At 47.4% G+C, this 27296-nt stretch overlaps 10 protein-coding genes across 11 annotated transcripts; 4 read left to right on the forward strand and 6 right to left on the reverse strand.

Annotated features, from left to right (window-relative positions):
* Positions 1 to 2887: 2887 nt before the first annotated feature.
* Positions 2888 to 4823, reverse strand: PV09_03848. Of its 2 annotated transcripts, XM_016357108.1 has the most exons (3): positions 4580 to 4823; positions 3997 to 4512; positions 2888 to 3946 (listed from the first exon to the last, which is right to left on the reverse strand). In XM_016357108.1, exons 1-3 carry the CDS (start codon positions 4755 to 4757, stop codon positions 2982 to 2984), a joined length of 1659 nt encoding a protein of 552 aa, XP_016215197.1. In that variant the 5' UTR covers positions 4758 to 4823; the 3' UTR covers positions 2888 to 2981. The 2 variants fall into 2 exon arrangements, with proteins under 2 accessions (XP_016215197.1, XP_016215198.1); XM_016357109.1 differs by having other exon boundaries at positions 3997 to 4823.
* Positions 4824 to 4929: 106 nt separating this feature from the next.
* PV09_03849 (uncharacterized protein) lies at positions 4930 to 5854 on the forward strand. Its single transcript, XM_016357110.1, has 4 exons — positions 4930 to 5006; positions 5062 to 5156; positions 5244 to 5318; positions 5381 to 5854. Exons 2-4 carry the CDS (start codon positions 5067 to 5069, stop codon positions 5591 to 5593), a joined length of 378 nt encoding a protein of 125 aa, XP_016215199.1. The 5' UTR covers positions 4930 to 5006; positions 5062 to 5066; the 3' UTR covers positions 5594 to 5854.
* PV09_03850 (uncharacterized protein) lies at positions 5814 to 8114 on the reverse strand. Its single transcript, XM_016357111.1, has one exon. The coding sequence runs from the start codon at positions 8050 to 8052 to the stop codon at positions 5839 to 5841; it is 2214 nt and encodes a 737-aa protein (XP_016215200.1). The 5' UTR covers positions 8053 to 8114; the 3' UTR covers positions 5814 to 5838.
* Positions 8115 to 9039: 925 nt separating this feature from the next.
* Positions 9040 to 10982, reverse strand: PV09_03851 (uncharacterized protein). Its single transcript, XM_016357112.1, has 2 exons — positions 10193 to 10982; positions 9040 to 10139 (listed from the first exon to the last, which is right to left on the reverse strand). The coding sequence occupies exons 1-2, from the start codon at positions 10826 to 10828 to the stop codon at positions 9192 to 9194; spliced, it is 1584 nt and encodes a 527-aa protein (XP_016215201.1). The 5' UTR covers positions 10829 to 10982; the 3' UTR covers positions 9040 to 9191.
* A 473-nt stretch (positions 10983 to 11455) lies between these two features.
* On the reverse strand, positions 11456 to 12561 carry PV09_03852 (uncharacterized protein). The gene has a single exon (XM_016357113.1). The coding sequence runs from the start codon at positions 12371 to 12373 to the stop codon at positions 11555 to 11557; it is 819 nt and encodes a 272-aa protein (XP_016215202.1). The 5' UTR covers positions 12374 to 12561; the 3' UTR covers positions 11456 to 11554.
* Positions 12562 to 15212: 2651 nt separating this feature from the next.
* PV09_03853 (uncharacterized protein) lies at positions 15213 to 17436 on the reverse strand (the record flags this gene model as incomplete). Its single annotated transcript, XM_016357114.1, has 2 exons — positions 17014 to 17436; positions 15213 to 16950 (listed from the first exon to the last, which is right to left on the reverse strand). Exon 2 carries the CDS (start codon positions 16572 to 16574, stop codon positions 15213 to 15215), a length of 1362 nt encoding a protein of 453 aa, XP_016215203.1. The 5' UTR covers positions 16575 to 16950; positions 17014 to 17436.
* A 1222-nt stretch (positions 17437 to 18658) lies between these two features.
* On the forward strand, positions 18659 to 20903 carry PV09_03854 (uncharacterized protein; the record flags this gene model as incomplete). The annotated part of the gene is made up of 2 exons (XM_016357115.1): positions 18659 to 19445; positions 19495 to 20903. 2 exons carry the CDS (start codon positions 18659 to 18661, stop codon positions 20901 to 20903), a joined length of 2196 nt encoding a protein of 731 aa, XP_016215204.1.
* A 1099-nt stretch (positions 20904 to 22002) lies between these two features.
* On the forward strand, positions 22003 to 23526 carry PV09_03855 (uncharacterized protein; the record flags this gene model as incomplete). Its single annotated transcript, XM_016357116.1, has 1 exon — positions 22003 to 23526. One exon carries the CDS (start codon positions 22003 to 22005, stop codon positions 23524 to 23526), a length of 1524 nt encoding a protein of 507 aa, XP_016215205.1.
* A 286-nt stretch (positions 23527 to 23812) lies between these two features.
* On the reverse strand, positions 23813 to 25006 carry PV09_03856 (uncharacterized protein). The gene has a single exon (XM_016357117.1). It carries the CDS (start codon positions 24831 to 24833, stop codon positions 23844 to 23846), a length of 990 nt encoding a protein of 329 aa, XP_016215206.1. The 5' UTR covers positions 24834 to 25006; the 3' UTR covers positions 23813 to 23843.
* Positions 25007 to 25143: 137 nt separating this feature from the next.
* PV09_03857 (uncharacterized protein) lies at positions 25144 to 25904 on the forward strand. The gene has a single exon (XM_016357118.1). It carries the CDS (start codon positions 25238 to 25240, stop codon positions 25658 to 25660), a length of 423 nt encoding a protein of 140 aa, XP_016215207.1. The 5' UTR covers positions 25144 to 25237; the 3' UTR covers positions 25661 to 25904.
* The last annotated feature ends 1392 nt before the right edge of the window (positions 25905 to 27296 follow it).

Genomic DNA, 27296 nt, shown 5'->3' on the forward strand with positions numbered 1-27296 from the left:
TCTTGCATGCCGTTCACGTCGCCGAAGATCTCTGCTGCCGTCTTTTGCATGGGTGCCGCGGAGCGTATGGTCCACCGAAAGTCTCGCAGTGATCATCTACCTGTCCTTAATGGATCGGTTCTTACCACCAAGAAATCAAGAAACTTCCCTGACGTCGTAGGCGATCGGCATCGTGAAGATGCGCGCTTGTCGATCACTGACGTTGATATGAATCTTCAGGGTCCAAGACCGGAACAGGGGTTGGAACATTTATGTCCAAGCGAGCCAATGACGATGTGAGCCAGTCTCGAAACCCTTTCCTCCACCTGGTGCATGACCCTCACATCCACTTCCGGTGCTCACTTCGGTATCGAGTTAGGCGCTCTTGTTTAATTCTTAAGATAGAGTTTAGAGTTCTTTGCTGTTCCGCTTTTCCGATTGGCAACATGTTTTCCTTGCCTTCCTTGCAACCAAACTTCGCTACGGTGAGGAACGAGGCAAGCCCATTGCGTCACATTGAATCACGTGACCAGTCATGTCTTTCAAAATGACTTAACTTTTTACATCATTTCCAGTCACCCACTCGTGGTTCCTTAAGAGATACGCCAAATCGGTCTATTCACTACTGGTCGAATTTATCGCAATTCCTTGCAGAACAAAGTCTTGGACCCATTTTTAGCCTTCGATGCCCAACTCCGAGCTGGGAACGATCGGTATAGTCGTGCTTAAACGACATCACCCCACAACCGCTCACTTCCTAGACAATGCTATCTAAGCCTCTTGCATGCTGCAATAGACTGGTTCGTATGTTGACCATCCCAGCCGGGTTTCTTCTACGATGAACCAAATTCCCCTCAAGGACAGAATTTGAACAATGTCGGAATCTTCATCGGAGCCGAGTTTCCTCCAGTTTCGGCGCAATCCGTTCATTTGTCATCTCGGAGCCGCTGCTGCAAACCTGCTTGCCTCCGCCAACACAGGAGCAACTAGCTATGTCTTGATATCCTGACCACCTCAGATGCTTTTCTAGCCTCTTGAGCACAAATCTTCGGTATGATCTTCCGAAATAAACTCCCGTCTCTCTCGGGGCCGGAACCTCCAAGCCAGGTGACGTCTGGTGTGATCAAATGTGCCCGCCAGTGGCATTCTGGACCAGACCACCAATTTCGCTATCTCCGAGTTACGCGAGCGGAGTTGAAGGAGTGTTTCGAAAAAGTGCAGTGCCGACTTCAGCTCGGCCGCGCCTGCAGTTATTCTTGGAGTAGGGGCTAAGAGCCCAGTCTCGTAGGATAACAATGCAGTACGCATGCTACGGCAGTTAATGCGAAGCAGCGGACGGCGCAATAGCTGCTCCGTAGTTTGGGATCTGGAACAGCGCCGTATGTCCCAGAGCTCATTGAGATAGAGAGCTTTAGCGGCTCGGGTGTTCGTTCAACCAAATACTCCAAAGGCATAGATGTTACTAGCAAGCGAGGGTAAAATTTGGTATTGCATCCGTCTGGCACTAACTGGACTGTCTTCTAATGCATGCCTGTGGCTGCTGTGCCGGCACAGTAAAGAGCTTTTAGGAAGACTTTTTTCATGGCTAAAGGCCATCATGGGACGGTTTCAAAAGCTCATGTACAATCCGTTACGCCAAGGAGGACCTTCTTGAGCAGAAAAAAAGGCTGAGTTAGACCACTTCTGGGGCAGGTGTGCTTGTTGCACTGGACCTCGAGCTAGCTGGGCACATTCTTTGATCAAGAATTGAAGGGTCGAGTATAGAAAAGGCAGATTCTGGTATGTAGGATAAAGGTGTGCAAGGTGACGGTGCGTTAAAAAGCAGCCATATGCGTTTGGAACTAAGCGTATCACTCTCCAACAGGACTGCTATTAAACAACTTTTTCCCATTTTCCATATATCCCTACTCGGTATAAATAATAGAAACATACAGAAAGCCAAAACCAGCTCCAGGATGACTGCATCAGGGAGAGAAATCGCACTTAATATTTTCACTCAAGTTACATGCTTCAGCATCCTAGCGGTTTTCTTGCACAAATCGATTTTTGAGTTCGGATTGAACATTCGTCCGCGAAGAAATGGCGACAGCGACCACGAACGTACCTAGGGCTTTTTCTACCTTTGTTTCCTTCAACATCCTCGTTTCGTGTGACTCTCAATCTAAATGTCTGCGTCGACCCCATGCAACGGGATGGTTTATCCACAGGCACGGGGCGAGTGGAAACCGCGGAGCAGCGTCATCATGCTTACCCTCCCGAGCACGAACAGAAGTCGGAGGCGACTTTGGCCGCTGAGACGGGTTTACTTTGGCTTCGTTGCCAATTTGCTAAAGTGTACTCTGAAGCGATGGAAAAACCGCTGTCACACGCACGGGGGATGGAAAGCGCTATTCTTTTGTCTTTTCGAATGGATGGACCGCAGTCGCATACTCCAAATTTAAACGCAAATACGGATGTTATGAATTTATATAAGATAGTTGAAGCGACGCTGCTAAGACGCCATTCGAGCTTCATGTTCGCCTTAACGGCAACGGTAGTCGAGACGTTGGCGCAAGGACGTTCACATTGTCCGACCGAAGTGTTTTCGTGGACGTCTCGAAAAAGCAGTCTTCCTGGGTCTTTTCTGTATTTTAACATGCTCATGCCATTAGTACGAGAGCTACATGACAAATCTTATTGTACATCGGCCTTATGATGAAGATGTGAAATTTCGTATGCGTAGATACTTAAAAGGCGGTCTGTTTATTAGTTGTTTTTTTCTTTCAAAGACCGCCTTGGCCGGCAAATGCATATGTCCTGAGGTATGGATTCCGCTCGATCGACGGGGAGCAAATGAAGCGTGCGGAGATGCACGTCATATGTACGAGCAAGAGTTTCAACGAAGATGGAATGAGGGGGGGAGGGGGGGGGGGGTTGGGGGAATTGTTGATATTAGCTCCGTCATCGAGTCGTCGAGAGAGATGAGGCCAAATGGACTTCGATCAGCCTATGGCGACGAGTTCTCACTCATAAATCCCTTTTTCGAACTTGTCCTCGTCCCAAAATTCGGCTTTTACGGTGTTACCACCAAATTCGCCTCCGTCCAACGCTGCCACAGCCCTCAAAGCGCTGATCTGGGCCGTGAACTTGAGGAAGACAGGCACTGTCTGACCTTCCTCCACGTTGCGATGCACAAGAACTCTTTCGATATTACCATACCTCTCCGCACATCCCTGTCCGATCTCCTCGACCAGATTGCCTTCGGGTCCCATTTCATAATCAAGGTCTCGTCCATCCACCATGTGCAAGCACCGCACCACGCTTGACATCTTCGTGTCCTCTGTTCCCTTTCTTTTCTTACCTCCTACGATCTTTCCCATGCTTGGAGGTGCACTGGTGAGATTTCCCTCTGCGTCGTATGTCTTTTTGGCCTTTTCGACTTTGACGGCCAAAGCATTGAGGATACCGGTGCCGCTTGCACCAAGACCCTGTCCTTTCTTGTAACCGTGTTTGGCCATGTATCGTTCCGCAAAGCCTTTCTGTCCGGGACGATTTGAACGTTGTTGCGGTTCCTCGGGTTCATCCGCAGCGGGTGTTGCATTTTCCAATGCAGTATGTAACTCGGAATCATTAGAGGGAAGGTCCGGTGGTGGCGGAGGAAGTGTATAGCGCACTGGCTCGGCAGAAATGACAACCCCTGGGGCAAATTGAGGTGGAGGTGGAGGTGGGGGTGGATGCGGCTGAGGAAGCTCTGATGAGGATGTCCATGAAGGTGGTGGCGACGACTGCTTGAGTGCTGATGCAGAAGGCGGAGAGAGAGACCGAGGTGGACCTGAAATGCCTGACATACGCATCCTCCTAGCGTACGCATCGTCTCCCGTATCAGCTTCGGCTCCTGGGGTCTCTCCCCGACCAAGAGAGTCGGTCGGTGTGTCATCGTCGTAACTGGTAGGTGGCGCGAAGTTCATGCCTGGCGGAGCAAACATTCCTTCACTTATTTTAGTAGTCTGAACATAGGACGTTCTTTCCAAGACTTACGGTTCATCGGCCGACGGGCATATTCTTCGCTTCCAGATCGGCTGGACTGGAAACTACTGTCTCTTCTCCTACGTCTTCCTCGCAATACAGCCATCCAATCCTCAAGTTCCCTAATTCGCTCGTCGCTATCCTTGTATGCTTCGTAGCTAGTAGGTCTCGTCGGATCATAAATTGCATCCCAATTCTGCTCCTCCCTTTCTCGCATCTCTTTCTCCTTTTCTTTCTCCTTCTTCCTCTTTTTACGACCGCCACGCTCTCTCTTAGGTCCCTCATACCACTCGTCCCCGCCCACCCAGTCCTCTATTCCGCTCTTTACTTGAGTCGCACCGCTAGAGCCTAGTCCATGTGCCAACGCCGGACCATCACTCGCGGCAGTAGCATCTTCTCTCTTCACAGGGGAGCTCGACCTTGCAGCAGTGCTTGAAGTGCTTGTCGACTTGGCGGTTGAAGTCGGTATCTTCGGCCTGAAGCCCGGTCTGATGGCATTCTGAGGCGGCCGTTTAGGCTGCGGACGCGCTTCAGCAAAGTTTAGCAGGCGTGTCCTTCAGATCATGGATCCTTACGGGGTTTCAAGTGGTCTAACCGGCATTGAGACTTTGTTGAATTTTGGCGAGCCTTGTCTTCACATCATCGTCTTCCTTTTTGCCGTACAGTACAGGAGCTGCCGATATGGTCGCATTGGGATTTGCGTTGTTGAGGAGGTCATCATATAGGGATAAAGTTGGAGGAGCGGCGGTGGACTGCTTATCCTTTTCCGCCATCTCTTGAGGCAACCGTTCTAAGAAGAATGAGCCAGTAATGCAATATGTGCAGCAGCAGAATACAAGGCTTGAGGTGCAAAGAGCACTAGCGCACTGTGCAGGGCACCGAGTCGTGGATCATGTTCACGTGATAATCCAGGTTCAGGTATCAAGGCCGCAATTTACCCACACACTGAATTTCCAATCCAGACTTCAACGAAAAACGGAAATTTTGTCGCTTCGATCGTCTCTTTAACAACATCCAAACAGGTAATTACTGCCCACAGAACTTACCTCATATGGCGATACTGATTGAACTGAACAGTCGTCATGGCCAAAGACAAGAAGCCCGCGCCTACCAAGCGTAGCGCCGTTCATGATGTCGTCGCACGCGAATACACGATCCACCTGCACAAGCGAGTACGTTGAAACAATCAGTTTTGTGAAGTCCATTCTATGGCCGAAATGGCATTGGGCGGAAGACTGATTAGCATTATTCAATTATAGGTTCACGGTGTGAGCTTCAAGAAGCGAGCTCCTCGCGCCATCAAGGAGATCAAAGAATTTGCCTACAAGCAGATGGTATGAATAGCTAATCCCCATCCTCACTTCTGAACGAGAGAGGCTAATGATGTCTTCCCTAGGGCACCAAGGATGTCCGCCTAGATCCCCAGCTTAACAAGAAGGTGTGGGAGCAGGGCATTAAGGGCGTTCCTTTCAGAATCCGAGTTCGCATCTCGAGAAAGCGTAACGACGAGGAGGGTGCTAAGGAAAAGCTGTTCAGTTTCGTCCAGGCTGTCAATGTCAAGAATCCCAAGGGACTGCAAACTGTGCTTGTTGAGGAGGAAGAGTCGTGAACTTCATCAAATGTTGCGCATGAAGAACCCGAAGGAACTGCAAACTATGCTAGCTGAGGGGTCATGAACCTCATCAACCAAGCTGAGCATGATGACAGATGGAGAACTATACCTTTGCATCAACGGCGTCGGAGTCTTAATCAAATGGTCAGCTATTATCTAGCATTGAGAGCAGGACAGTCACGCAATTGTTGGAACACGAAGCAAAATTCGAAGACGACATGAACGTGTTTCACTATTCATGCCTAATTTCTGTCGCCACTACTATTTTCGTCTTTTCTCTTCCTATCCTTCAATCCGTCTACACCTTGTCCCCAAGGCCCGGCTCTCTTGCCCCACCGTATCGTGCCCCAAAAATGTGTCCATGCAATTTTTCGAGGCGGCTCATCCAAAATCCTTCGGAACGGACTTCCACCGTACCTGAACATGACTTCATCCTCATTCTCGTTAACTTGTCTCAGCTCCCCCATTCCTTCATATTCTTTGTCACTATTAGCAGCTCTTTTATCCCCCCTTTCAGTGACTGAGTCGGCGACAATTGGAGACTCCTTCAAACTAAGCTTACTTTCCCAACCACGGTTCTCTAGGGGAAGTGGTCGCCACCATCCCTCTTCAGCCCGTGCCCACCACTTGTGTCCACACATCTCCCAAAGTCGACTCGTCGCCCGCTTATACGCGAATTTTTCATCCTCGCCCGTGAAGATACTTGTATTTGCGAAGTTGGGCGTTCGCTGAACTTGGAATTGTTCGTCGAGCAAGAAGTCTGAGTCGGTGCGACCGATCATACGTTTCACTTTATTGGGAGGATCATCTTCGAGTGCATCTTCAGCTAGCAGGCCTTGAAGGTGCGAACGCGTGGAGTCACCGACCGACCCGTCATACATAGAGACATTGGGACGGAAGGGGGCAGTGAGATCTTGGTGCATCTCTGAAAAAGTTTCCGCGTACGTGGCATCGTCATCTTCTTTTCCTCTCCACTCTGTCTCCAAACTTCCTCCATTTCCAGATCGTAGCTCCGGAAAAAATAGGTTATCTGGATCTGCCTGGGCAGCGATCAAGAGTTTGCACTTGGCTTCGTAGAGGGCATCGAGCAGTGTGATGAAACGACGTGCCTCATTTTTGAGCGAAGAGGTTAGGATGGGAACATGAGTTATGATAACTGTATGGAAGTTCGAAGCTAGGGTTGTGTAGTCCGCAGGCCCGAGGGTCGCGCCACAGAGCTCATCAAAAGTAAGATAAGCAATTTGGTTCAGGCTTCTAGGGATGAGAACGCTGCGCCCATAGACCTTGAGGGTAAATGGTTGCCAAGGGATCCTGGAGAATGAATTTGTTCCGGCGCTTCTTGATACGACGCTTAGGATCTCAGCCTCGAGTTCTGGAGAAAGTCTTGAGTGCTCGGTGCGGGGTTGCAAGAAATACTTCGTTGGCAGAGTGATTCCTTCCTTTTCTTCCTCGTAGTTGGTTGGTATAATGACCTCACCTCCCACAGCTCTCGAAGATGATATATCCGCATCTACGCATGGAAACTTCTCGCGCTGACTCGCTCTGCGGTAATCGCTCTTGCCCTCCATCTCCCAAATATCGCACCTTGCCTTAAGCAAATCCAGAAAATCTGCAAATTCGCTTTGCCCCCCACCGAACATCTTATTCTCTCTTTCTGACGTATTGTTCCGAAAGTTCCATGTCGAAGTCCCTCGTCTAGCGGACGGTTGCACGAACTGAATCCCAGCTGCTTTGGCAAGCTCATCTGGCATACGGTTGCTTGTCGCTATGAGTACTCCTCCCATTCCAAAGAATCTTGTCATCAGATTGGTCATTATCTTGGCAGAGGCTCGGTCTGGAAGTTGAAATTCATCCAAGAAGAGTATGGGGCTCTTTTCCACGAGATCACGGGCAAGCCAAAGCATAGAGTGATCATCCTGGCTCATACCAAAAGCTATATGCCTGGACTGAGACAGACGGCGTATTCGCAGCTGCTCCAGTTTGGAGAATATTTCCAGCATAAAGGTATTATAATGCCATCTTCGCTTCTTTCTCGTAGGTAGACAGTCCGCGAAAAGATCGATGAGCATGCTCTTTCCTGTGCCTACTTCACCATGGACCATAAGCCCCTTAGGACTGTCTAATTTGATTGCTTCTTCATAGTCGCTGAGAACCCGCGTTAAAGCAAGAGAATCACGCTTTTCCTTTTCTTCGAGCAGAGATTGCAGAATTCCACGTGCTGCACTTTGGAATGGCGTTACACTCTCATGATTCTGGCTGGAATGACCAATAGCTCGTCCTAGCTGCTGCAGTCTATGACTATATACCATAGTAGGCTCATAATCTTTCAGTCGATCGTATAATTTCTGCAGGTGCAACGCTAACCGTAGCTGTGCCGGATCGGGGCGAATGCGATTCGTCGAGACAAGCGCTCGATACAAGACGAGCGGGTTAGTAATAGCGACGGCATTTTGCATGAGTGGATTTTCTCTTCGGACACAATCGTGAAGCAAGGAATACGAAGCGCAGCATCAAAAAGTGGAATGTCTTACATCACGAGAGGACCTTTGAAGAATCAAGTTGATCCTCGGCTAAAGACCCACTTACCAGGTAGGGAATCGGGCAGATTCAATCCTTTGGACAACGCAGTATTCTCCATCGTTTTGGACTATGCCATCATCTAGATATGAGAATTTTTGGGTTAACCATCTCATCTCAATCAATTTAAAGGTAGAACATAATTTAATTAATCCGAAACTTCTCTGCTAGGATTGTAGATTTGATCTCTAACTTTCCATCTCTTGGAAAGGTAAGGCGCTTGCACTTCTATTATCTATGTTCCGGTTGCGTAATATCCTTAGTACAACCAGCGGCAGAATTGACCGCTGATGTATAGATGTCTTAATTTTTCGATTTTGAGGAAATTTCAGAATCGAAAAGTTAACTAATCTGGGTTGTTAGCATTGATAGATATGATCTTGTTAGTCTGAGTTACAAAGAATGGAGCCACAAGAGTTTGCCCTTCTATAACACAGGGAACTCTTTTGAGCCAAAATCCATTTCTTAGCAAGATCACGATAAAGTATTCTTTGTATGTATACCTCAGCACATTTGTCACAAAAAAATTGTTTTTGATCCTCTCTCTCTCAGTTTGTAGTTGGTAAGACAAAGTACTTTTTAATAGCTGACAATGATTTCACAGTAAAAAGGCGTTTTATCTGTCTTTCTAATGCATCCTTCTAAAGCTGCACATGGGATTTGATCGCTCAAATTCTATTTGCTATGTATTGGCCATCACTTCAAATACTAGAAGCGGGTGTCGCTCCTTTTTCTTCGCACACCATAATTCACCTCGACCATTACAGGAGGCTGTTCATCGCCATGATAGGCTTCCGCCTTGCTCTAGCAGCTTAATTTTTAATCTTCGGATAATTCGGATCCCATGCAATCTTAGGCTATTGGTTGTGATATTCACTGAACAAAACCGTAGACAAATGTCTGTATAGTAGAGCGAGCAGATTCGTTGTGTATGTGATATTACGCTCAACCTTCGAATCTTGCATTGGAAATCTACAACTAGTACTACATTGCAACACGAATCGACGATGAATAAATGTTACACTCTAGCCTCTGTACCTGTCACTTGCGTAGTGGCCACCTCCTGCTCAAGGACCTCATCCAAAAGTCTTCTCCTATTGCCAGTAACGACATTAGGATTCTTAGCCCAATTGATCGCCATTGCCCGTCCAATTTGAATCATGACGTCCGAAACGGGTTGCGGTTTCGTGACGTGTTGTTGTGAGTTCTCGCTTTCAACTTCTCCTTTCTCATACGAGTTTACTGGAGACTGCGCTTGATTCTGTCCACGTAACTCTACAGCGTCACTGGGACCTATAAATTCCGCCCTCCTGGCCCTGAGAGCCTCTCGTTGAACTTTTCTGATCTCCTGCTTGAGTTCCTGGAGAGGAGTTCGGATCTTGTCCTGAAGCTCGAACTGTTTACGTGCCTTGGCCTCAGCCTTTTCGCGGATAGAATCCTCAATTTTCTCGCTGAATTTAGTGACCTCCTTCCTGCCCTTCAAGCTAATTTCCTTAAGGACGCTAGGCGGCATTGGATGTTCAATGATCTCGGGCCAGTAGGTTTGCGCGTGCACAGAAACTAGTAGCGTATCATCAGGACCATATTCGGCGTCGTAGTTGTGTTCATCATAGATTTCGGAGTGATCTACGATCTCGGTGGTTGTGCCTGGGATATACCTAATGGTCTTCCATTTGTAGTCCTCCAACTCATACGCTTCTTTACTTTCACGTTGTATTGTTTCGCCCTGGTCAGTCGGCAGGGGGGTTGAGCCCGCTTCGATGTCGGCCGTCTTGCCAGGGGCGTAAACGAGTACCTTCTTGAGATCCATACGATCAAGAATGACTTCGCGAACCTTTTGTGTGTCGGGGTCACGAATGGGGCAGACAAGTCTGATCTCGTGGAGACGAACATTTCTGCGAAGGACACGGAAGTCGCGGTCGTCGGAGTCATATTGAGCCATGTATTTTGGCACATGGATCGGAATCTATGCGGCAGTCAGTCAATGACAACATGGCACCGTACGTCATTATTGCTCACCTTGTTTATGCCATCAATAGTAGCACTCAAGTTCTCTTCATCAATTTCGAGAATTTGCCCGATCTTGCCTCTATCCCTTCCCGTCAGAACAACAACGCGATCATGCACTCGGAACTCATTGTCCCCCATTGCCTTTTTCACCTCCTCCTTCTGCCTTTTGCTAAGGGGATGTAGGTGATGCAATCCCATATCGACAGTACCCAATCTGCCCGCCATTTCACCGACATCTCTTCTAGGTGCTAACGGACCCAGTTCCCAATCCTCCTTCATTGCTTTCATCGCGTCTTTTGCTGGCTGTTTAATTGCAGCCATGTATATTCCTGCAGCTGAAATTTTCTTTTTGTCGTCATCTTTCTCCTTCTTCTTGTCCGCGAGTTCCTGTCGTCGCTCACGGTAGCGCTTGTTGTATGCATTACGCTCATATTTTGCTTGCAATGCTTGTTCTCCGGCGGCCTTTAAGCGATCGGCACGCAATTGGGGATCGAGAAGAAATGTGGTGCCCTTTTTGGTTTTATGCTTGCCGAAGGACCTCGTGAACGTCTTGGACGTCAAGTCTGATGTGCTCTTCGATGATAGATAGCCATTGGCGCTGAGGCACTTCAAGGAGCCTCCCGAAATGAATGTTCGATGCATCATCAGATGGCCATCAAGACACTGGGGCAAACAACAAAAATATTTTTATCACCGCATCGGTTGATCCGAAACAAGACAAGAAGACGACCTTGATTCCCAAGCAGAACAATTGTTCGATGCTTCGTGAAATGAGTCTTATTGAAAGCGATGCGATTCGCGCTCAAAAGCTTGACACGGAACTTTTTTTGGACACTCATTGTTTCCTGCCTGACAAATGTGTTTTATTTATCCATATTCGGTAGATTACGGGACCTTGCTTCGTAAAGCGGTAAGTTACGACTAACTTAACGCAGCTCTAAAACTTCAACATTTAAAACCGCAACGTCTTGGTAATCACCATGTCCGCAATAGCAGAGTTGGTCAATGAAATCTTAAGGTCTAGTTTTTGGTCAAAAACATGTCTTCTTTCACGTGAGACGAATTTGAGATCATGCAGCAGCAATGCTTTGTATTGCGTTTTATTAATCGTGATGGGCCAATATCGTCGGGATTTCTATGGTTATCGACCTTTGAACTTCCTCCTTCCTATAAAAATAAGTCTAAAGACTTTGCATCAAGACTCAAACAAGGAATTGATCACCAGACCAAGGTCGTGTGCTCTCAAGTCTTTGATTTAGCTGTATAACCATGAAACGAGTAGGATATAAAGCTCGTGCTCAACAACAGAAGGCAGACGGCTGACAGGAACCGTTGACTTGGACTCTCACTACATCTCTCTGATGATCATGACTACAATTTACTCGGTCTCCATTTTGGCGCTCGTTTCTCTTGGAAAGCTTTCACACCCTCCGCCAAATTCTCACTTGATTGCAATTTCTCCCATGGCCCGTCAATTGTCGCCTGCACCGCGTCTTCGACGTTTGCTTGCATCCAGCTTTCCCGAACACCGAGATACGCAGCAATGATGGCATCAGGGCTATTCGCAGCAATATCAGAGGCATAATTCAAAGCTTCTTTGATCACGTCCGCCCGTTTTACCACTTTGTTCACCAGGCCCCATTCATAAGCCTTGTGTGCGTTGATCTTCTTCCCTGTCAGCGCTAATTCCATTGCTCTTTGCAATCCAACTGTTCGTATCAGTCGAGGCAATGCGCCTGCAAAGGGAATCAATCCTCGCTTCACCTCGGGCAAACATAACTCCGCATCATCAGCCATAACAACCAGGTCGCAATTCACTACCATCTCTGTTCCTCCTCCATGCGCAAGCCCATTTACAGCCGCTATAACGGGCTTTTTGCCCATCCGTCTTGTTAGCATGAGTTTTTGCGCTTCTTCTTTCGTCACCCCCTTGCTGGAAGGAGCACCCTCCTTGAGATCAGCGCCAGCACAGAATGCACGTCCTGCACCTGTGACTATAGCCACTGATAAATTAGGTTCAGCATCGAACCACGGCCAGATTAAGCCGAATTCGCGACGGGCGTCGCTATTCATAGCATTCAACTGATTTGGTCGATTCATCGTTATGAGAACTACTCGCGGTGCTGGGAACGTGATGTTAAGGTACTTTCCGTTGACTATAGGAGGCGGGATTTGGAGCCTCTCTGCCATGATTGTGGCCAACCCTGCTTTGACGGATTCTCAGTGCGTCGTTATGTGATGTCGTGATCTACTGCGGTAGAACTATTCTCAACAGAAAAGTCTCTGCTGTATTGAGATAGTAGCTACAAGTAAATTCGAGGCGTTAATTTCAGGATGTTACAATGAACATAATGAGAATGTCCCCTCTTCATCGCCGCGTTGGAAAGTCTTTTGGAGAATTGCCGATAGCCGGGATGTTCCAACCGCATTAGAGTGGTGGTGTGCCGTGCGGGGAAGCTTTCAAAACGTGTCAGGCTGAGCAAGGCTGGACGAGTCAGCTTCAAAATAATTAACGTTTGCTTCTTAAAGTGGCGAAGCGAGACATGATTCTGGCGAATTTGCTTGAAATTTAAGACAGAGGATTAGCCAGGACTATATTGCTGATGCGATTGAAACCGTGTGACCTTTAAAACTAGCTATTGATCAGCTCCCTCTGTTCAAATACAGTGCACATTCTTGGAGCACCTTGTCAACCACACGGGGTTTGTCCTCAAACAAGAGAAAAATATATTCAATCACGACCAGGATCTAGAAAGTTTTCAGCATGCATATCTATCGAGCTAAAAAGCAAATCTCCATTCCCTCGGATATCAATCTGACGGAATTGCTTCACACAAATGCCGAAGGCCCTTTGCCGGACGACCAGGTGATAGCTTCAGACAATCTAGAAGACCGCTCTATTACACTAAGAGAGCTTCGGGATACTGCCGGCCGTTTGGCTCACGGCCTGAAATCTACGTTTCAGCCACGAGACCAAAGTCGGTGGGCAATCCTCTTGCCAAATGGAATAGTATTCATTGAATCTGCGCACGCGGTGTTATGGCTTGATGGCGTCTTCTGCCCGATCAACCATGACTTGCAAGCTCCTGAGATTGGGTATGCTTTCACCGTCACGAAAGTCGAATTTGCTATTGTATGGCACCAAAGCCTGCCGAAGATTCTTAAGTCTTTCGAATTCGCTAAAGAGATTGACGATACTTTCAAACCCCCTAAAATCATTATCGCTGGTGGCATTGTATCTGGCTACCCATTGCTATGTAAAGATTTTCTGTCATCAAAGCGACTACATGTGCCGCATCACGCAGATACACGACAACGTTTGGCGAGCATACATCTCTCCTCTGGTACGACCGGAAAACAGAAGGGAGTAGCTCTTTCACATTACAATTATGTTGCCAATGTACGTTCGAAATATTGAAATGCTGACTAGGGGCTAATGATGTTTAAGGTCCACCAATGTCAGGCTCATGATCCGATTCATTGGACTTCGACACACAGCAGTCTGGTCTTCTCACCTATGGTTCATATTGCAAACACCACTTTGCCTCTGTTTCTTGGACCCTGGGTTGGGATGAAGCATATCATTCTCTCGAAATTTGACCTCGATTCCTACTGCAAGATGGTTGAGAAGCATAGACCGATCGACATTATGCTTGCACGTCCAGCGTTGTCAGGTATACTAAGCGGAGAATTACAAAAGAAGTATGATTTCTCTTCCGTCAAATATCTGGTTAGTACTGGCGGCCGGCGGCAAGAGGTAACGGATCGACTTTTGGCAGCGGGCAATTGGACTTTCATTGATCTTTACGGGATGACCGAAGCTGCGCCATACATTGCTTGGTCAAAAATAGGCGACAACGTACGTTTCAATGTCTATTTGGATTACGAATCAGCTAATTTGTGGGCAAGGTTCCAGCTGGTGAGATTGGAAGCTTTGTACCCAACGTCGAGGCTCGCTTATGCGATAGTGATGGAAAAGATGTTCCGATAGGGGGGAGTGGTGAATTGTGGCTGCGGGGACCAAATATGACAGCCGGTTATGTTGAGAATCCAGCTGCTAATGCTGCAGCATTCAAGGACGACGGAACATGGTATTTTTTGACTTGGTTCGCATCAAATCTATACTCAGCTTACTAATTAAGCTTAAAGGTACAACACCGGTGACGTCTGCACAATATCTCCAGAAGGCAATCTTGCTGTGGTAGGGAGGACAAAGGAGCTCTTTAAGTCGAGCGGGTTTCAGGTAAGCCCACAGGAACTAGAAGCATATCTTATGTCGCACCCAGATATATCCGAGGTGTCGGTGGGACCGACCTACGACAAGGCAAAGAAGACGGACGTCGCGACCGCGTACGTGGTCTTGCGACCGGATCTTAAGAGCGATCAGGAAAAACTAGAGGCTCTTAAGAGTATAGTCCATTCGCTAGATGGAAAAGTCAGCGGTTACAAGAAACTAAAAGGCGGCGCGCACGAAGTTACATCCCTGCCCAAAAATGGCACCGGCAAAATACTAAGAAACTTGGTCAACAAATACCCAACGGGTCTTGCATATATACCAGGCATTGAGCGTGGATCCAGGCTGTGATCAATGATCCTGGAGTCAGGGGCACTTCGGTGTATAATTCCAACAATGCGTCTTGATTTTACCGGATGAGTTCATTGGGAAGAGGTTGACTTCGCATTTTTCAGCTGTTGCTAATCAGTTTAAGTTTTCTCTGATAGCAGCAAAACCTTCAGTGTGGAAATGAACTCCAGAGAAAAATCACTGTCGAATTGACCTAACTACATGTCCTTAAAAATGAAAGCCCAGGAAATCCACTAGTTCTTTAATCTTCTTCCTTGATGCAAAGTCGACTTGAAGCAAGTTGTCCACATGCGATCTCCCAAGCCAAACCTTGCCCTTGGCGTAATATGACGTCTATCAAAACAAAACCACTCTTTCCATTCATAGCCTTCCAGTCTGTAATGATCTGTTGATGAACTTGCCAACGTCAGAAAAAGTGGCAACTGAAGGTGCATGACATCTCTCCTAGCTGTCAAACCACGAATTATCCAAACAGTCCCACGCAATTCCTTCAAAGACAGAACTGAATCCATCAAATTCGCCATTTGAGAACATCACTGAACTGGGAATCTCATTCCAATTGATCGGAGAACAATCTACCAACTCGCCGTCCGAAAACAGCGGAGGTGTTGGGGGCACGTTCGAAACGATCGGAAACCAATCATCAAACTCGCTACTTGAAGACAGTGTCACACTGGGGAGTTCGCTAGTGATAGCCGGATTGTTATCAGTATCCGACACCTTCGGTTTGTCGGCCGAGGGGAAGGGAGTTGTGGACATTGTATCCTGAAGCTCCAAGCTAGGCGAGGTCTGCACGCTTTCAAGCTGAGCAGGAGGCGCTGTTGTAGGGGGGGATGCTGATGAAGACGCAGGTTCGCTCGGGCTCTGGAGTGCATCTTGAGCGGCGACTTTGGCTTGAGCAGCTTGTTTGCGTGTCTTCTTGAGAGCTTGTGCTTCAGGGGATGCTTTTTTAACCTTTCCACTGAGGACTAACATGACGTCTTTTGGCCTAGGATCGTTGGCCGGTCTTTTGCCTGGGCGGTAGTTGAACTTGCCTCGAATTAACTTCCACTCCCGATTTGAGAATCGATCGTCGTCGTAAACGTTGAACAGCCCGTTAGGCTTTTTGGGCTTTGGAATTTCTACCTTGGGCCCAAAAATATTGATCATCTGAAGTGGTGAGTTCGTAGTAGTGTTTGACGAGATTACATGCATTTGGGCTGGCTGAGTCGTGTGAGGCGGCCATGGGTACGGTACCGCCGCATTTTTTATGCTCGATTCTTGCCGTGGAGCTTGCTGGGCTGCTTGCTGTAGTGATCCTGTAATTGATGAAAACGGCAATGTGTTTAGCTGATTCATTTGAGATGGCCATGAGTACGGCGCTGCCGTCTTTGGTATGCTCGGTCCTTGCCATGGAGCTTGCTGGGCTGCTTGCTGTGGTGATACTATGATGGACGGAAATGTCGGTATGTTCGGTTGAGTCGTTTGAGGTGGCCATGAGTAGGGTGCCGCCGCATTCGGTGTGCTCGGTTCTTGCCATGGAGCTTTCTGGGCTGCTTGCTGTGGTGATGATGTAATTGATGAAAACGGCAATGTGTTTAGCTGATTCATTTGAGATGGCCATGAGTACGGCGCTGCCGCCTTTGGTATGCTCGGTTCTTGCCATGGAGCTTGCTGGGCTGCTTGCTGTGGCGATATTGTGAAGGACGGAAACGGCTGTGTGTTTGGCTGAGTCATTTGAGGTTGCAATGAGTACGGAACTGCCGTATTCGCTATGCTCAATTCTTGCCATGGAGATTTCTGGGCTGCTTGTTGCGATGATGCCATAGTGAACGGAAGCGGCAGTGTCTCCGAAGCTTTGTTGTGTGATGCGTGAAGTTTGCAGAAAGTGTTGTGAATGCAGAAGATAGCAAGAATCAAGTTGATTAGTACATCGTACACAACCTTGACAGAGCAGAGTCATATATGGGGGGCTGGTAAACAGAGGGTGGATTAAGCCAACACAAACGATGCCCACTCAGAAGAGCGTCAGAGGCAGTGTTGGAGAACATTGGAGCCACTTTGTCCAGTATCCGCCCCATAGTTACTGTTTACAGAGATTCGCTCACATTTTAATTGGTCGTATCACAGTAAACACAAGATCGAAAGACCCTCATTGTCGACCCATATTTTCAAGATGGATACTCAAGGTGACTTTATAGCCCTAAGGAACATCAGGACATGTGAAGCAGTGATATATCGTCGCTCTTCTAAATCCAATACACACCAAAAAATGATTCATCTTGGCTCAGCCTGTTTGGAAGGAATCGATGGTTCTCGAGGCTGCGAAATTTGTGTTCGACGTGGTGGAGACAACATGCCTGCCGATCTCCGCGAAGTGTTTGTACAAGTGCTGTGTCATTGTAGAGCATTCTACGAAGGGCCTGAGTACTTTGTGGTTTATAATGGAATACTTGGTAATATTTGTAAGCAATCCATGTCCCAGACGCGTCGAGCTGGATGGGCGAGTCGAGGCTGTGGAAGAGTGGATTGGTGGTGGGGCTTATTGCATTGCTTGAACTATAGATGACGAGGTAGAAGATAGTTCAGATGTCAGAAGCTGATACTGCCATAGGATAGCTTTCAACAATTTCAGGAAACTGCGGCTCAAAAGTGCGTCGCTGTTGCTTGCATCTAGACTGCTGTCACGTGCCTGATAGTGTAGTTAGTTCGGGTAACGGGTGATGCCGCGAGGGTTTGAGTTCCAGGGACATTAATCCAATAAGTGAGAGGCTGTAACAACATGGCTCATTTTGCCATTTTCATCAGACCTCGCGATGGTGGTGGCTACATCTCCCGTTGTCTTAGATTTGCCTGTAAACATAGCCATGACGATGGTAATGATGATGCCATTGTTGCTTTAATTAGCAGTAAGAGTGCATTCCTCTCTCTGCCTCTTCTACTGTTTCTTTAGCATAGGTTGAAATAATTGTTTATCAAAACCAAGCATAGAAGATCACTCTGACAGACTTGTCCAAAAAAAAAAGATCATGTTAGCTACACATTGAGGTTGGAGCGGATGCGGAGGGAATGCCATGCAGATCGTCTACCCTTTGATCCATAATCGTCAGGCAAAGAATGTTGCCCTTTGTCCTCTGTGTGCACTGATTCCATGAATGTGTCTTCTTTCATTGGCTATTTGGGATTCGATAGACGGATAGACGGCGGAAAGCTCAACTGGTCCTTTAGCGGAATACGAGTTTTGCGCACAGAAGTCCGGCTCCCACACCACGTGCACTTACTCAAGCAAAGAGATGCAAAAAGGGAAGCGCCGTACAGGGTCTGGCCATCCACGAATCCATTCGATGACCAACACAAAACTTGCAGTGGCAGGCCTTCAGCAGAAAATTACCGCGATCAGGGGGAGGGAAAAAAACCCTCGCGCCGTGAAGTCCGCGACGGCAGCTGCTCCACCGAAGTCAATGTGGCACGCCATTCCAAAAACAGCGCAATCGCTTGGCTTTGGATCCAGCCAACACGCCAACAGGCCCTGCAAACTAGGTACGTCATGCATCTCCGAGAGCAAAAACCATAGGGATAGTATCTTGTCTTTGAGCTTGAGACGCGATTGCTCGCGTCTTGCTTTCGATATCCAGCCGGAAAAATTGTTTCCAGGTCCTCCTACATCGAAACCATCATGATTGTTTCTTTTTGAGCGCTCAGCATACGTCTTGCGTGGCACGGGAAGAAAGCCGAACGCTGGGAGGCGCACGTGAAGCGAACCTGGTAATCCAGAGAGGTCGAGAGCGTGTCGTACGGTTCGCTCGGCCATACTACTTATACTTTTGTCTCTCGTTTCCAGTACTACCTTGTAATCCATTTTCTCAACCTTTCTTATCCCTCCTTTTCACCCATTGCATTCGAAGGTAGCAATGGCGAGTCGGCGGACTGCACGCATCATCAGGCCACTGCTGTACACAGCAGGAGCAGGCGCTGTTGGTGGTGGTATATTATATACATCTTACAGGCCGCGAGACATACCCGGATCTGAAGCAGCGACTGTTCCTCCACCCACATATGGCGAGGGTGGAGTCTTTAGACCGCCCAGCTTTCCTCACGTAAAGACAAGAGATGAGCAGATAGCGGACCTCAAGCGAAGCAGTGGCATAGTCACATCTAGCATCGAGAAGGTAAAGAGCGGCGTTGCAGGCTTGATAACTTCCGGCAAAAGTACAGAACCAGGCAGTGGGACCGTGGACGAAGATCCGTATGACTTGCTCGTTATTGGCGGCGGCGCTACAGGTACTGGCATTGCACTCGACGCAGCCACAAGAGGCTTGAGAGTTGCCCTTGTTGAGCGCGATGACTTCAGCTCTGGAACTAGCAGCAAGAGTACAAAACTAGTACATGGTGGTGTTCGTTACCTGGAAAAGGCGGTTTGGGAGCTTGATTACAACCAATACAAGCTCGTCAGAGAGGCGTTGCGAGAACGACGGTATTTCTTGGACACGGCACCGCATCTCTCATCCTGGCTGCCAATTATGATCCCATTAGATAGTTGGTGGAAAGCTCCATATTTTTGGGCGGGCACCAAGTTCTATGACTTCCTTGCTGGAGCTGAAAACATCGAGAGCTCATACTTCCTGACAAGAAGCAAAGCGCTCGAGGCATTCCCTATGCTGAAGAAGGAGGGTCTAAAGGGTGCCTTAGTCTATTACGGTATGATTCTCTTTGCATAGAATTCTGTTCTACGGCTGATTGGTTGCAGATGGAGCTCACAACGATGCTCGCATGAATGTTTCTCTGGCTATGACTGCTGCCTTGTACGGTGCCACCGTCGTGAACCATATTGAGGTTACAAGTCTTACAAAGGATGCAAACGGCCGGCTCAACGGTGCTATCGTCAAGGACAGGATCCAGGAAGCTAACGGACAAAAAGCTGAAGAATTCAAGATCCGAGCCAAGGGTGTCATCAACGCCACTGGACCTTTCACTGACTCTATTCGCAAAATGGACGATCCGACTGTGCAGGAGATTGTGGCACCAAGTTCAGGCGTGCACGTCGTTCTCCCAGGGTACTTTTCGCCTGCTGACATGGGCCTAATTGATCCGAAGACATCTGATGGTAGAGTTATCTTCTTCCTGCCATGGCAAGGGAACACAATCGCTGGCACCACGGATGCGCCCACAGAAATCACCCAGAATCCAATTGCAGGCGAGGAGGAGATTGAGTGGATATTGAATGAGATTCGCGGATATTTGCAGCCCGAAATTAATGTCCGACGAGGCGACGTTCTTGCCGCATGGTCAGGTATCCGTCCACTTGTTCGCGATCCCAAGGCAAAGAAGACTGAAGGCCTGGTTCGAAATCACCTCATTACCACCTCCGATTCTGGTCTTATAACATGTGCCGGTGGAAAGTGGACTACGTATCGCGAAATGGCCGAACAAACAGTAGATGAAGCCATCAAAGAGTTCAAGCTTCAGACAAAACCATTGCTAAACCCACCTCGAGTTAGTGGCACCGAGATTGCCGATGAAAAAGCTCTTTATGATGGGACTTGCCAGACACATCAAGTCAAGCTTGTTGGTGCCCACGGCTTCTCAAAAACTCTCTTCATTAACCTCATTCAGCACTTTGGTGTTGAAACTGATGTTGCCAAATATCTTACCACTGCGTATGGAGACCGTGCATGGACTGTAGCTGCACTCTGTGCACCTACGAATAAGCGCTTCCCAGTTCGAGGTACCAGGATCTCAGAGCTTTATCCTTTTGTGGATGGTGAAGTTCGCTATGCGGTTCGTCACGAGTATGCTCAGACGGCTGTCGATGTGCTTGCGCGGAGAACTCGGCTCGCGTTCTTGAATGCTCAAGCGGCCCTTGAAGCGCTACCAAAAGTCATTGATCTTATGGCTGAAGAGTTGAAGTGGGATAAGAAGAGGCAAGACAAGGAATTCAAGGACGGCGTTGCTTTCTTGGCCAGTATGGGCCTGCCAAAGGCCAAATTGGGCCTGACACGAAAGGAAGTCGAGAGCGGGAAGGTGGGCAAATACCCCGACGAAGAATACGGGCTTTATGCACGACATGACAAGCCTGCAGAGACTCTGGAAAGTGACTCGAAGATTCCCAGTGGACGAAATCCAACTCTGGCCTCAGATTCCCCTGCGAATAAGTAAGCTGGCTGATCCATTCTTTCTATTATTACCCTTGTACATAAAAGCTTTTCTGCAATATTCGGCGTTCTGAGTAGTGATCGCCATCGTAGATGGGACTTCAAAGGTATAGGCGAATACATACCTCCTTGACACAAAGCCAAGAATTACCCTCGAGACACAATGAATCAAGTGGTGGAACTGGTACCATTTCGAGAAAGTCCGTTGGCTCGTCATGATTGCTGCTTAGATTAATGAATCACCCAGATTTTCTCGAACAACGTAACCGCCGCTGAGATTGCCCCTGGATGGTGTTCAAACACCGTTGCTTGATATGAGCTTGGAGTATGGACGATCCCATTCGTCGAAAGGGAAGGGTTCTGTCAATGAATTTCGTGGGGCTGTAATCCTCCGGGTTGCTAAGTGCGCTGCCCCAACAGCCGTTGGTCAGAAACATACCCAGCAACAGGAAAAGGCGGGATTTACAGCTCAACCGGTCAACTATCATAATTTTCCTTGTCATTCAACTCTCAATAGCTATTCCCGAGATGGATAGACAATGATTTGAAGATTGTCACATCCAGGAAACAAGACTTGCGGTATTTTCCTTACTACGTAAAGTCGATATCACTTCAATGGGATACGTCTTTTGTCCGGCCTCATTCTTTGCATTCAACCTAAGACATGCAATCACAAGGAATGCGTTCCTTGCTAAGTCTCTGGTTGCCATGTACTACACATCTCGGGCTCGCAGTAGGCATGCACATGACCACTGTGTACAAACAGCTCAGTCATGTCCATGAGCTTCTCTTCGGCAAGCGTCGGTCATGTTTATTTAGTCATTCGGCATATGACATGAATGGAGACGCTAGCTTTGGAGAGTTTTCTTGCCCTGATTGTAATACAATTCACTTTCTGACGCAGTGGGTCCAGGAGAGGTAATCTACACTTGTAGTCCTCACTCTGTCTATCACTCCTTCTCTCCATCACCATATTTATTTCCTACAAAGTACCCTCTGTGACTTTCAGTACCTTCACAAGACGCAGAAGCCAACGTAGATTCTTAAGTTACCTTGTTCCGTATTCGAAAGAAGAGTAACTTCGTCTTCTCCATACTGAGGCCATGGACAACGAAAGCCTAAACCTCATCAGTTCAGACTACGACGAGTACAACGACTACAACGACTACAACGAAGAGGTCTCTTACATTCAGCCAAGTCTCATTTATAATCCAGGAGGGCCTCCAGGGGCATCGCCATACGCTCACAGTGCACTGCTTTACCCGATTAATCAATACCCAAATCACTTCATCCATTCTGTCAGAGCGACACCAATTGGTCCACAATTGTCTGGCACAGATCTTCATCAGACTAACATGCAAGACTCTGTCACATCAAACACCCCTGCAACTCCCATTCAGAACAGATATACTTCATGGCGCCCTAATGGGCTTCATTCCTCTCCGCTTGTTGCAACAAGCAGTCTTCACGCACAGGCATCCACCAAGAGACACTTTATGACCCCAGATGGTGGATCGAAATCTAAGAAACGCAAGTATAGTTTCGACGGAGTCTTCTTACCTTCAATGAATGAGAACACGGAGACAACTGGTCTACACACACAGTTCTCTGAACCCAGCGCTTTCGGTTATTCTGCTAGCAAGAAAACCATTTCGGCTGAAGGAAGCACAACTATTCTCGAAGGAAGCACATCCAATCATGAAGGAAAAGCAATTGATGACGAAGGAAAGTCAGCTGATGGCAAAGTGTATGGTGCTATTAAAAATGAATATGCAGGTTCCTCTAAGGCAAGCGGAGCCACAAATGATCTCTCGACTACGTTTGAAGGCCCCGATCAAGATTCAAATATGAATTTGATTATCCTTGAAACTAGAGATCCCAGCCTCAGAGCAACCCCAGTCGACTACACCATAACTATCCCAAGTTATATTAAGAGCAAAGCTGGCAAGTACACAGCCGTGGCATTTAAGAAGGCTTATCCAACTTCGAGTGAGAAATGGGCAAATGACGAGCTTCTTGCGAAGTACGCTGATTCTCTCCGAGTCAAGCCACTCTTGAGGAACGACAAGGGCATTCCGGGGACGGACGAAGAGAAGCAGGCTCTGGCTAAAAAGATTTACGATGCAATCGTTGACTTCAGGCATTTCTACGGAGCTACATCTGGCGCTGTAGAGCGACTCATTATGGGGGGGTTTCCTGCGTCGTATATCCAGAAGCGATCCATAGATGTCGTGGACGAACTCGTGAAGTATCACAACGAAGGCCTTATAGTCCTTGATTACGTGGATCCAAACATTAGCAACCACACCGGCAAACCTCTGAGGACAAATGAGCGAAACGACACCTGTGAAGAACGAATCAAGAACATGCTCGAATCGCTGCGCTTTTGCAAGTCGATCGCTATCGACGTGCTGCTCGGCCGAGAGTCTCTCGCGACCGCCTTGATACTGGCCCCGAAGGGTCGGCTGGTTGCCAAGCTTACTTACAAAGAGAGCAATGATGGACGCAAGTATCACAAGAAAGAGCTGGAGAGAGTTGCCAAGGAGGTAGGTGAGCAATGGAAAGAAAACACAAGGGCAGAGGCAGAAGAGAAAGAAGACATCCAAGAAGAAGATTCAGAAGGTTAATCGAGAGCGATCACTTCTCGCCGAACAACTGGGTTAGTCTCGAAGACTGGTTTCGTCAGTCAGCTCTTACCAGTCATCAGCGGAAACACGATCAGCTCAGTAGAGGATTTCTGGAATTGATGCTATTTCTACTGCAAAATATTCTTGCGGGAATATTATAGCCAGCACAATGATTGAAGAAGATGATGAAGGGGCAATTTGTCAGCGCTTTTTGCCCGGAGCCTACTCTGCTCAAGGTGAAGGCAATGGCCACATGGAAATCATGGGAATTCGAACAAGCATTTTAAAGCAGCAGAATTTAACGAGATAGTTATAAATCAGGACCCTCTATTTCTTGACTTTTGCTGTTCTCTCCATTGGAAAAATCTGACTGCAATAGTCACGTCCGTCTCATGTTGCTCGGCTGGCACATACATCCATCGGCGCTGGTCGCTGTTCCAACCTCTGTTTGGCATGTATGTCTCAAGTAGGTAATACTGGTCTCGGTGGAATGGCAGCTCCAACGTCGGCGGCCCTTCTCGCTCAAGAAATACGTCTGTTCCTGAAGCCTCGTCCTCTGCCGTCATCTCAAATCTTTTTCGTTTGTTTCCCCTATTTGCTTTCTGTCGCGATATGCTTCTCACCATGGAATCAAGGTGTCTTTCGAAAAGTAGAGCATGCCAAAGAGGCCTTTCTAATGCTTTCAAAACGTAGCTCGCATTGTCTTCGATTAATAACGCGTTCCATTCCGGGCATTTCCCTCGTGCAATCATAGGAATTGGCTCGCCCTTGTCAAGGTTATCCTGCCAATAGTTCCAATCGACAATTAAATTCAGGCTGTTCCACCTCAACAAGCACGTCATGCACGTGCAAAGGAAGCTGGGATCCGGAGACTTAATATGTTGGAATGGCCTCTTCTTCAAATTCACAATTTCTTGCCTTTCTTCATCTCGAAGTATGTTTTGCGTCCTTGCGTCAAGTTCACGCAAAAGTACAGGTAATAGAAAGCATTTCGAGATTGCAACGTATCGGTGGTTAATGATCTTTCTCGCGATCGTTTCCTCCTCGCAGCGAAGGAAGTCGTGAAATGCTTTGCACGTCCTTGAGAGTCGCAGAACGTCGCTTGGCCGCAAAAGTTCCAGGACTTTCAAGAGAAGCTCATAGGGAAGGTCAAGTATACTATGACTTGCGTAGCGGCAACCTCTTTCCGCTCTTTTCTGTTGCCTCTTTCGCAGACGCTCGAGCTTCTTGGAATTCAGCTGCAAGTCCTGCGTAAGATCAACCAGAGGCTCGATTTCATCTGCTCCCTTTCTGCCGTTCTTTGGCATTTTCAGGTACGTCTTCCAGCTTTTCGGATTCCCTCATAAAAGAGACACATTAATGTTAACCAGCGGACGTAAATCACACACTAGCTGCGTCTATGAATGCTAAATGCCGATGCACCTAATCTATAAGATCTACCTTTGGTTTGGTAGAGTAGAATAGAGGTCCAAGACGTGACGCGCCCGCGACGAGCCTCAGGATATATTTTGTGCACATTAATGTAGTTAAAGCTAAGTTAGTCGAGATGGCTCGCCACTCGCTGACTAAGCCTAATTGTCTCTCATTCGCGACTTCGCGACTTAGCAACTTCTGTGACAAATCGACACTTAAGCTTGGAAACGCAGGTAAAAGATACTCTTTACTAACACATATTCGAAGCACTCGAAATTCAAGGAACATATAATCCAGCATGTCTAACCAGCAATACTATGGCGCCGGAGGGCCGACTCAGCAGTACGGGCAGAATGCCAACCTGCAACATTCAGGCCCAAATCAGCACTACGATGCAAGCTCGAATGCAGCGTACACGAGCCAGCAGACTTCAACTACTGCAGGACATCAGTACAGCACCCCTGGTGGGCCACCTGGGCAAAGACCTTTGCAGCGAACAGATACGGATGCAGCGTTGCCACAGGGTCGGGAGCGATCTGAGCAGTTGGAATATATGCAAAGCTATGAGGCACGCGCACAGCAAACAGACGCGGATAAAGACCAAGAGATATTGAGGAAAGAGTTTCCAAATGTGGATTCGAGCTTGATTGCAGCTCTATACGCCGACTCAGAGAGTCTTAGTGCTACAAGGGAAATGTTGCATGAGTTAAGCTCAAACTAGTCGACGTGGCTAAAGATACGTAGACACACTGGCAGCTTATATCCATCACAGGCTTTGACATGGTGCGTAAATAATTATTGAAGCGAAAAGTATATGGCAGACGCTTTAAGCGAAACAAGTAGAAACATTTTTTCAAAGTTGAAATGCATATCAAGAATCAACAGGAAATGCTACTTTAAACAGCGACTGTGCTGGTATCCCACCTCGTTTCTTCGGATTTCTTAGTTTTCTGCAGCGCTACGGCGCGTTATCTAGGTAGAGGAAGCGGACCGTTTTCTGGATCCTTCCCTTTAGAAATGTTCACTGTAGATATTGAACTGGCTTGTATAAACCGTTTCGACTTGGATCGAGTTTTCGTCCTTGAACTTCCTTTTCTTTGTCTCCTTATAATTAGAACTCCAAGAACCCCAGCAATGATTGCAAGCAATGGAATCGATAAGCTTAGACCTATCGCTAATCTTATTCCGGTACTCATGTTAGAGGAACCCGAGCCAATGAATGAAGCACCAGAATTTGGTGATTTTGTAGGAGATAGTGTATATCAAGGATAGAAAAATTACTGTTGCGATAGTAGGTGACAATCTCATCAGCTGAATTAGTCGCCGAACCCACGTATGTTGACATTGTTCCAGGCAGCGGAGCGACGGCGAATACAAAAGCAGCTGGTTGTTGAACTATCACAGTCGCCGTGGTCTTGCTCATAACTTAATAGCAGTATCCGCCAGCTGCATATGTATACGTGAAAGAGCTTGAATGACAAATCGATGCAGATTCGCCAGGGACAAGAGAGATTTAATATGCCAGTGCATCATTAGCACGAGCTCTCGTTACAGTCGCGTAGCCGCTTGGACATCGTTCCGGGGAGTATACAGCTTTTTAACGTGCAGGCTATCATTTGAGAGCTTTGTCAACAATGGAAAAAGGTAGTGATGAGGATGCCGTGGAAGGAGCAAGCTGTAGGTTCTGGAAGCATACAGCATTCGGTGTAAATATAGTCATCACCGGACCGATCTTTGGATCAATGGTCCTGCTCATGCTTGAAACTGGCAGTATAGTATCACGAAATCTAAAGCAATTTTGATCAGATATTAGACTCCGGCATATCTGTAATATTCAAGGTCGCTTAAACAATTTTTAAGTTTTTTGTCGGCGGAAAGCTGTCCGACTAAAGAAAAATACACTGTGGAACATGTAAAATAACTCGGTGAATGATATCTCAAGAAGACCGCAAATTTCTAAATTATCTCATTTGATAAGCCGTAAACATTAAAATTTTACAGTAGATGTATCAATCACGGCATGCATAAGGTATTGTATTATGTGCAAGAGCATTTTGCAGCAGCAAATCTTCAATGGAGATTGGTGAAACGTCCATCAGCGTATAACCTCGAGGAGTATCTCGAACAACGCTTTTGGTACATCAAAAAAAAAAATCCATGAATTGAAGCAAAAATATGGGACTTCCAGTAATATTTTGCGACGTCTTATTTGTGTACCATTGGTGTCTGTGTTCCCAGATTCTCCGAGCGAGTTAAATCCTTTTTTCAACCATGCCAGTGCTGAAACTTTACTCAACGTCTGCAGGCAAAAACATATTCGTACATTCCAAAGAAATTCGTACCCTCAATCCCCCCTA

Source organism: Verruconis gallopava (genome assembly GCF_000836295.1).
Source record: "Verruconis gallopava strain CBS 43764 unplaced genomic scaffold supercont1.10, whole genome shotgun sequence".
Taxonomy (NCBI): Eukaryota; Fungi; Ascomycota; class Dothideomycetes; order Venturiales; family Sympoventuriaceae; genus Verruconis; species Verruconis gallopava.